Source organism: Crocodylus porosus, unplaced genomic scaffold, assembly GCF_001723895.1.
Source record: "Crocodylus porosus isolate Cpor-Errol unplaced genomic scaffold, CroPor_comp1, whole genome shotgun sequence".
In the NCBI taxonomy this organism is placed as follows: Eukaryota; Metazoa; Chordata; order Crocodylia; family Crocodylidae; genus Crocodylus; species Crocodylus porosus.
Window position 1 is genome coordinate 3,134,263 of NW_017728913.1, and position 10,344 is coordinate 3,144,606.

At 40.5% G+C, this 10,344-nt stretch overlaps 1 protein-coding gene and 1 long non-coding RNA gene across 2 annotated transcripts in view; one reads left to right on the forward strand and one right to left on the reverse strand.

The window, feature by feature from the left end:
• Positions 1-467: 467 nt before the first annotated feature.
• The window catches only part of LOC109309623, a 21,817-nt gene continuing 11,940 nt past the window's right edge, over positions 468-10,344 (reverse strand). Inside the window, exon 3 of the long non-coding RNA XR_002100986.1 lies at positions 468-933. This is a non-coding gene — a long non-coding RNA (uncharacterized LOC109309623). The remainder of the gene's footprint in view (positions 934-10,344) is intronic.
• The window catches only part of SCOC (short coiled-coil protein), a 22,440-nt gene continuing 16,466 nt past the window's right edge, over positions 4,371-10,344 (forward strand). Inside the window, exon 1 of the mRNA XM_019534375.1 lies at positions 4,371-4,449. Within this exon, the coding sequence (XP_019389920.1) occupies positions 4,386-4,449 (64 nt within the window). The 5' untranslated portion in view covers positions 4,371-4,385. The remainder of the gene's footprint in view (positions 4,450-10,344) is intronic.

The window sequence follows — 10,344 nt, forward strand, 5'->3', positions numbered from 1 at the left end:
CTGACTTCCTGCCCTTTGGGCAGGGGGCTGGACTCGATGATCTCCCGAGGTCCCTTCCAGCCCTGATGTCTATGAAATCTATGAAACTGTACCCGCTCTAGATCTGCCTCTGCTTGAAGGTTCAGCACATCTTTTAGGGGGAGAAAAATTAAATCAAGACCAGAACTTACAGGTTTGAACTGCAGGGTTGCCCATGAAACAGAAATTCAGCTCCTGCTCACCTCTAATCGTTATGAGCATTTTTACACATTCTCTGGGGTGGTGGTGGTGGGGAGAGGGGACTTTAATTTAAGTGGCTCTAAGAGCCACTCTAATTAAAGTGCCCACAGTGTCTTGTTTATCAGCATCCCTGAACTTCAAAATGGCAGCAGGGCTTTAGTTAAATGGCCTTTAGTTAAAGTGCCCCTACTGCTATTTTGAAGTACAGCGATGCTGATACATGAGACACGGGGGCTGGCTGCAGCATGCTAATTAACATGGTCCAGCAGACTCAGTTAATCAAGTTTGCTCCAATGCACTGTAATTACAGCTTGTCGGAGCAGCTCCTGGTCACGTCTACAGGCACCCTATGACCCCTCCTGCCCTGAACGTCTATTCTTTTCTTAGCATATGGCTTCACCAAACTCTTGTCAATGCACTACTCTCTGCTGGAACTGGGTCCTGAAGCCATGGTTCTTTAAGCAGACATGTTGGCTAGGCAAGCCGTCCCACACATACCTGTATTTAACTCAGTTCTGACTTTCTTCGCAGGTCACAATTACTTTAAAATCATTTGATCTAAGAATAGTTCCTTTGTACATGCAGCAGTAAGAAAATAGCAAGCTGCTTCCAGATATTGTAGCTAGAGAGAGTGCTCACAGCTTTCCTTCCACAACACATTGTTCCTTGCACACTTCCCACAGGCAACGTCATCTGAGCCCTAGAATGCTGTTTCTGCAAAAAGAGAAAGAAAGCTTGATGACAATGCTAACTGGCAGCTGTTTGCACCTTTTTATGACTGGAGTATCCGTACTGGTCTCTACTAATGTGCTGGTTACATACATCTCTCATGTGATTCTGTAACCAGTAATAACTACAACTTCAGTGTAAACTCAAAGGCTAGGTACAACACACTCAAAAAGCCAGAGGCAGAACTGATCTAAGTCAGGGGTTCCCAATGTTTATGTGCCCAAGGAGACATTCAAATTTAAAAGAAAAAGCAGCGGGTGCCAATATGATAGCATTTTTTTTGTTGGAATTCTGATTGTGAAAATACGTGCAAGCACCTAAATAAACCTGGGGTGGGGGAGGGGGCACTGTGTTGGGAACTGCTGATCTAAGTTATGCGGTTTTCTGTAAATGGCATAGTTTAGATCACTAGCAAACAGAACACACATTCGCCTTTCGGTTGAGGGGGGAGTGGAGTATGTGCGTGTGTGTGTGGGGGGCGGGGCGTAAATCTTAGATCAGGTTCCACCATTTTTAAACTAGCCTATGTGTGCTGAACTTATGTTCTGTTGTTGGTATAGACCAGTTTCTTATCACTTATGTTGGTAAAAGTGTAATGCCTGGCCAAAAGGCTTTTACTGGGACTGCTCTCTTAGACCAGCTTGGGCAGCCTCTTACCTACAGCCACTCCTCTCTCTCCTCAGAAGTTATAGGCTGTCTGTCTGCTTCAAAAGAAGAGTAGCTGCTGCCAGATACTTCACAACCTATAATCAACATCTTACTAAAAACCTCCACAAGATGAACAACATTTTATTAACCAAGTTAATGTTTGCTTTCCAGTAATGGTCATCACTCAAGTGAGCACTATTCACACTCTGAGAATGTTACACCAATAGGGCTCAGGCACACCACTACTTTGCAGGCAGTTCCTACCAGCTGAACTGCTCAGAGCTCCTTAATGTGTAGCTGCTCTCTGCTCTTCTTCAAAAAACAAAACGCTTTGCATTTACATAGCACCTCCTACAAAAGGATTTTAAAGCTCTTGCAGCACATTGGACTTTAACTAAAAGACTTCACTAGTCTCAGAATTCCTAAGCAACAAGCCACAGATCTAGTTCTGTGTTACCTTTTGCTACAAACATGTCTGTTTCACACAGGGAAATCCATAGCAGGGAATGAGATTATAGGCATGTGTCATAGGCTCCTGCAGATGTGCATATAAAAGTGTGATGGGATCTGATGCACGATCCCCACAATCACATTTCCTGCCATGTCATATGTGCATGGCAGGAGTCGTGATTGTGGGATAAAGCATCAGATCACCATGCCTTAGTGCCAAGTGCAGGGGGTGTCCAGGATCCTGATCTTTGGGACCCCTGCACCAGCAAGTAGCAAGCTCCTGTGGCTGAGAGCCCAGATCAGCTGCCTGGACTTGTTTCAGCCTGGTCACAGATTCAATTATTGGCAAGACATATTTTGCGTGATAACTTTTTGGCTCATTCCTTGTTTTATCATACTATTAACTGCATTAGCATGTGGCTGGATAACTAGTTAAGATGTGATTAACTGGTTAATTACACTTAAGTGTAACATGTCAGGGGTAATACGTGCACTTTTTGGTTAGTCTTAAAAAAAAGGTGCAAATCTACCCTGCCTTCTAATTGCTTCTGGAAGACAACAAAAATAGTTCCCTTAGGAACCCTCTGTTTAGCTGTCCCAGTGTTGAGTGGCACAGAAATAAAGACCTCATCCTCCAAGATGATGAGTGCTCAGTACCTCACAGAACATGGCTAAGTCACTCACGTTCTCTTTCAGTGAGAATACTAAAATATATCTTCTATTTTGCATCACTACTGCTAGTGTCTCAGTCTTTAATGACATCACAACATTCATATTCGCTAGGTTACAGAGTCTTTAAGAGCAGCCAATAATTTTCATGTAAATTATCTACCAGAGAGAGCCCATATGGCCAATATAATAGAAACATATTGACACTGGCAAGAAATGTTAATTAAACATTTTAGATAAGGGCTACAAAGTTCAAACAACATACATCCCTTAATTCCAAAGGCATAAGGTTTCACAAAATTCAGATGTAATGGACTATAATATTGCATGTAGTCTGGGTTTTTCCCCATAGTCTTTTAAACATGCTAGTAGATAGACCATGTTTGAAGATGATAGAATGATAATATAATAGGCCATAATAAACTGAGAAAAAAACACTTTTCCTTTTTCTCCTTATTACTATCGCAAGTGTCTATTTCCATTACTGGGACAAGCTGTGTCAGTAAATGTAAGCATTTGAATAATTACTTGTGGGATCAAGATAAACATCTCCTCATTAACTAAGCTCAGGTTTGTTGTCCATCACTAAGCTGCATCCCTCTTCTACCCTCTGTCTTGTCCCTGTGATTCTGAAAATATTTGTGCTTCGTTTCAGGTGTACAAATCTGAAAAAAAAAATGTTTCAGTGCTTCCAGTGCAAACCATAAGCTTTTTCAAATACTGTTTCTTATTACATGTTTGTAGAGTACCTAGCAAAATTGTGTTTCCCCTCTTCACTGGGTTTTCTGAGTGCTACCAAATTGCGAAAAAAAAATCAGTTATCAACATCCTACTCTAAATGATCCACAGTCTGGATACAACTTTAAATAATAAACAATGTCCAGTAGCCTCTGAACCAACAATCTACTACCCGTGAAGTAGTGATGATATCCACTATGACTCTTTGATAAAAGCGATGAACACTGCCAGAAAGTCCCCATGAATGCAAGAAGACTGTGTTTCTCAGTATTACATAGTATAAAAAATACGAGCAATGAAAAATGTTCTGTATTTAGACTACGTTCATCTTCTGCCAGTCACCCACAGCATTGAGAATGGGGTCTTAGGCATGTGAATAATTCACTGGTGGAAGTAGTCATACTTGTTTTGATTCAACTGTTCATGTAAGTAAAATGACATGACTCGTGTATCTAAATATTTGCAGGATTAAGCTCTTTATCTGCTTTTCCCAAACCTGATCATTGCATTTCACTGAGGTATACATAAAATTTTGTTTGAGCACTGAAAGATGACTTTTTACCCCCTTCTGTTTTAAAGAAACATTGCTCTGTTCCCCATGAGGAAATTAAAGAGAAAACTCGTGGTGAAAAGACATTACTTGTCACACAACCAGCCTGGAACAATAGTGTTTGTTCAGCACATATCTGATCAAGCTGTTATAACACTTTAACTTTGTAGTTTAGCCATTTCCGGGAACGTGCTCAGGGTTGAGATGAGAGATCACACTGAAACCAAGCTCTGTACAGGCATTAGCAAGATCAGGTAGCACCTGTTTGGTGGATGGAATAATTAAATATTTAACAAGAAGAGTCAAATGCAAGTTAAAAAAATGGGGGACAACTGCCTCTGCTTAATACCCGAATGAAATAAATTTGGAAAACTGAAACAAAATGGAGTTACCTCTGGAAGAGGAGGATAGCACTTTTACCAACATCTCCTTGTCTGATGATTCAGGTAAGAAGCTATGGTTATCCAATTATACAGCAATATAAATTTCATTAACTAAATAGTACTATTAGATGATACAGGAAGTCTGTATGCTTATGAACACATTTCTCTATCATTCTTTCTTATCAACTAGAGGAGAGTTTTTACAAAATACCTTCAGGTGAACTTTTCCAGTTATAAGTAAACTGAGTGGCTGTAATTGAAAATTAAAGTTTTGGAGAGACGGATACGGTTGAGGTGGTTGTCTGAATAGGATATGGTAACGTGTAGTCCCACTTTGAAAGTACATTATCTGTTGCTATCTTAGTAGGAAAAAGTATGGCATGTTAACTCAGCAGCTGCACTACTATTACAGAAAACAAAACAAAAGATTCTCATCCCTATCTTAATAATACAGAATTAGCTGTATTCGACATATAGCAGAAGTATTACAAATTAATTAGCAGCAGGAAAAAATCAATCCATTTAAATCTCAATTGTAAAAACAATTAAACGCTTTAAGAGAACTGCAAGGGCAACTTTGTTCTTTTCTTCCTTGTACACCAAAAATGATTGGGAATGAGAAATAGGATATTTCTTTTTAGTGGAAAAATCGAATGCATTAATATGCATAATTTAAAAAATATGTAAAAAGGACAGATTCTTTGGCCTTACTGCTGTATACTAAGGGGATTTATACAAGCTAAGATTCTGGCTCATTGATTACTGTATAAACCACAGTCCATACCCCTCCTCGATAGTAGAACTGTAACAGAGGGGTCTGGTGCCTTTAAGAGGGAACAGTCTACTCTGTTGAGGAAGCACAGCTGAACGGTATTTGGAAAAGGATGGAGTGTCCCACTGAGATCTTAGAACAGGGCTGAATTAACTCTTTAGTGGGCTATAGGCAAACAAATTTGTGGACCCCAAGCTGGTCGAGATCCCCCTTCCCACCCTGGTGCTGCTGCCCACAGGAAGCAGGGCTTGGAGCCGCTGCTAAGATGCAGTAGAAAGGCTGACAGAGGGGAAGGGAAGGGAAGAGAGGTGAACAGGACCATTCACACTGCTGCCATGGAGGGAAGGACCAGGGCCCCACAACCGCTCAGGGCCCTAGGCATGTGCCTAGTTTACCTATGCGTTAATCTGGCCCTGCTTAGAACCCCAGTATAGCAAGAGCAGGAAGGCTGCAAACTGTGAAGGAGGAGTTTTGTAAGCAGGAAACAAGCTGTGAACGGAACAAGCTTGCTATCCAGGAGCCAGAGCTAAAATGCTCCTCTCCTAGTACTGGGGATGGGGCAGAAGAGTTTGGTTTTGTTTGTTGAAGTGTTCATTTGCTCACTGCTCAAAAACTGTGCTTTATTTGGGAAGACTGACTGGGGAGCTCCTTGGAATACAAACTCAGCTTGTGGAAACCCCCAGGTTATGCAACCTGCTTGTAGGAGCTAGCATTTTTGTTGTATATAATATCCCAAAATGCTACATAAATACAACAATTGCAGGTGATTCAATAAAAAGATATCACCCAAAAGATTCCTTACTTTTCACGTGATTCCTGGACCATCACGGCTACATCCCTGTAACACTACCATGTAGAGATAACATAACTCATACTTTTAGATTCTCTTGAGAAGCTAAATATAACTTGTTTAGTGCTTTATAAAGCACATATAACCATAATGGGTAAAAGCTTATAAAACCAATTAAAATTACCATTTGCATAAGCTGCCCACAAGTGAGATAACTTTATAATGATGGGGGCAAATCCCAAGTTATGTAGGGCCCTCCCTCATAGTGGAACTAATACTGTTCTCCCATGCAATGGGTGCTGGACTTCAAATGAAAAGGACATAAGAAAACACAATTTTATAAAGACTTTTTGGAGGGGTGACATATAGGTAGTAGCATGTCAAGGCTTGACCAGGTGTGACATCAGAGAATGTACTATAGTGCCCATTTCTAGTCTTCTGTCTTTTGGTGAGGTAAGCTGGGATGCAAAGTAGCTTCTAAGGGGTAGTTTGGTATATAGACGACATGCAATACACAGCTCTTCAGGCTGGTTATGAAGGCTTGGTCTTAGCACCTTCCAAAGGAGTACTGCAAAATGTTTAAAAAATATTAATGAAGTAACTCTCACTGCACACTTGTCAGGTAGGAGAATGTTTTGATCACCATCCTTCAGATAAGAAGACAGAAGCACAAGGAAGTTAGATCATACATTATTAAAGTGTCTACTGACAGAAATCTCAGTTTTCAGGTACCTAACTTATGGCCTGGGTTTCATAAGAACTGGGTGAAAACACTCAGGTGAAGTCAACGGGCGCTCCAGACAATGGAGTTTTGATTTGACAGTGGCTAAAGACTGCCAGCTCTTGTTGATTTTAACAGTGTAGTTGCTGATAAGTTGTACAAATAAGCACCTCAGCTTAGACACTTGTCCTAAGTGACCTGACCAGTGTTAGATAGGAACAGAACCTAACATCATAGCCCATTTCTCCAACCCCAATCCTGTAAGGCCCCTAATGGCATCACACAAATACTGCTGCTGCTGATGCCATTTAAGTACAGCTAAAATGTGTAATTTTGTGGGCAAATCTACACGATATTAGTGCGATTCAATGGACTCTGGCAGAGTTTGTGTTTATGCATGTGCCTGGGATTGCAGCATATTGAGTCAGGTCAGAGCAGTCCCAGCTGCCAGTCAGGGGCTGCTCCAACCTGGCTCAATGTGCTGTGGAGGGTGGGGCATGAGGGTGCTTCAGTGCAGGGCTAGCCGGCACCCTCATGCCCCAACCAGCCCCATCAACATCTGCACACACGCATTGTGGCGCACTAAATAATGCCATCATAGGATACTATTGTATTTATAAGTACTAACCTATGTCAGTGTTTTTAGTTTACTACAGCCTAATAGGGCTGCATGTGTAGATGCTGAGACTTTACTGTGGAGCTAATTATGCAACTATGCAGTAACCATCTCATGTAGATGCACCCTGTTAGGAGTAAAAAACAAAAAAACGAAAAACCAACCCCCCCCCCAACAATAACAACAAAAAAGCCGTGAGCTCAAATATAAAACCACAACCTGGAAATAAGCAGGTGCTAACTCAAATAAGTATGTTTTGCATTGAAATGTACCACATTCGGGCTTCCGTGGCACCAGTAAATCCAGAGATGAAGGACAGGTCTACTACTGACCTAGATTTTTGTACCAGGGGTCTTAATTAATTATTGCAGGAGCAACAATTAATAAAAGCAGAGGAAAGAGAAATTAAGACTTACTGCACAGAAAAGAAAGTACATTCAGATGCAATTTTTAAATCAGAGGAATAAAGGAGGCAGGCACACATGGAAATACTTAGCTAGAACCACAGGAACAGCATGAGTGAATCCAACCCTCTGTCCATCTCATCTCAGGTCCCGACAGTGGCAAACAACAGGTGCTTCAGAGGGAGGTTAAAGAAATATCCTGCTCCCAGTAATGACTGGCTAACCACTGAAACATAAGGTTTTAGATGTTTTTCAAAGCTTATGTTAGCACTAATGTTATAACTTTGTAGGACAGAAGCTGTTAAAGAAAAGGGTTAAAAAGCTGTTAAACCTCAAGTAGCTGTTAGACCTCAAGTAGCAAAACTGGGCCAGGGTGAGAGAAGGAAGAGTATAAGAGAGTAAGGGAGAAAAAAAATCCCTAAAACAGACTACAGCAAGCCCAAAGAGGGAATCAAAATTGTATCTGTAACTTGAAACAAATTATAAGGAAGTGGACTTTTCTTGAGGATGAGTTGATGTGATGGCAGAAGCAAATGTTCCAGTAATTAAAATTTAAGATCACAAAGTGGTACTAGTCTTAACGAATTGTTATACTATTTTTTCTACCCGTATTAGACATTTAAAAAAAGCAAACTTAAGAAATACTGATGAAGGTAATGTGTAGCCTAAAAGAAAAAGAATATGCTAAATTTGTGCTTGTAACATATCAGAAAAACAGACGTGAACTTCAAGTTTCCATGTCAATGGTTCTTTACTATCAGTGCAACAAAAACCCAGCAGAACTGTGGCTAAGCAACAGGGGTTACTGATTCTGATTAGTTGAGTGCAAGCTATGAATATTTAATATCTACTGCTCTTTCATAACAGCAGCATTTCTCTACTTTGTTGTTAAATACCCAGGTTAGGAGAAAAAATCCTTCTCCTTTTAATGGAAATCAGACAATGAATACAAAACAGTAGAAAGAGATAAGCTTCTCTATCACTATATTAGCACTGACTTCTAGGTCCATATAGAAGCTATAGGAAAGTGGTCATTTAAAATACTTGTGAAATATTTGCACGAGTTAAGAAAAAAAGCAGACCCTTTCTTTCACTGTATCACTATGCAAACATAAAGAAATGTACAGACCCAAATATAGTCTAAATTTCCCTTTATACAACCATTTAAATGAAATGGTAGCTTCAGCACTACGGGTGCTTGTACACATGCAGGACGCCTGCTCTGATGTGTTCTAATTAGCATTCCTGCATTTCAAAATGGCGTCAGGTGCACTTTAACAAGGTTCACTGAATAAGATTTATTTAAAGTGCCCCCACCACTATTTTGAAGCATGGGACACTGAATACATGAGACGCTGTAGACATTTTAATTAGAGCAGCACCTGAGAGCCACACTAATTAAAATACCCCTTCCCCCAACCAAGGAACACAAGTACAGATGCACTATAGTGTTAACTGTAGAAGCTAATGTATTACCATTCTGTGCAGAACATCAAAAGTAAACAGAGCACAGGTTTGTGGGGTTTTTTGTGACATATATATATTATATAATATTCTCTCTCTCTCTCCCTGTATATACGTAATATCCAGGAAGGGTAGGGTATAAGACATGAATTTCTAGTGAAGGAAAACTTAAAGACAACTCCATCACCATTCTCTGTAGTTCACACTTTCCTTCAGGCTTTATGTATGTCAAAGCAGCAAAAAAATTTATCAACATTTGTGACAGGGCCAACATTAGCAACATTTAAAAACTTGCATACAATTTATGGCTCTCATCTCTAGCTTGATGAAGCCAGGGTAGATTTGCACCTTAAAGACTAACCAATGTAGATATATATAGCACAGGCTTTCATGAGCTGAAGCTTACTTCATTGGATTCTGTGAAAGGGCATGCACAAAGCAGCAGATAAGCAGAAGGGTGAAATTAGAATGTAAAAGATAAGGAAGAGGGAGGAGAAGGGGAGAGGCAGGCAGTGCTGGGAGAGGCAAATAAATAAGCAGTAAATTAGTAGGAAGAAAGGAGTCATCAAAGCTTACCTAGGTAATGGGATAAGAGTCTATAGTCCCTGTTTTAAACCATACTTAACACAACCCAGTTTGTGAATGATTTCTTGTTCCACATTTCCTGTTCAAGTTGTTTTTTAAGAACAGACTGGTTTCTAAGAACAGCCACCCTCAAGTCAATGATCAACTGTCCAGGGAGGTTAAAGCGTTCTGCCAAAAGCCCATGTGTCTTTCTGAAGCTAATGTCAGAGCGGTGATCATTAATTCTGTCATGCAGGGATCCTTTCACATCTGTGTGATGTAGATAGCAGAGGGACACTGTAAACAGGTGATTGCCTATATGATACTGGTGGAGTTGCAAGTGAATGAACCTTGGATGTTAAAATCTGTGTAATTTGTCCGGTGATGATGTGGTCTATATTGATGTTAGCGCACAGAAGGCATCTGGGTCCATTGCAAAGCCCGATGCCTTGATAAGATGGGAAGTTAGGTAGCCTGTTGCTTGAGAGATACCATTTGAGGCTGGGGTGCTGCCTGTAAGCCAGGGCAGATGTGTCCCCCATGACAACTTTGACACATTTAGCTTCACTAGAAAGCTGGGAGCCTACAACTATAGTACTCAATTTAAGATTGAAACACCCCCCCCCC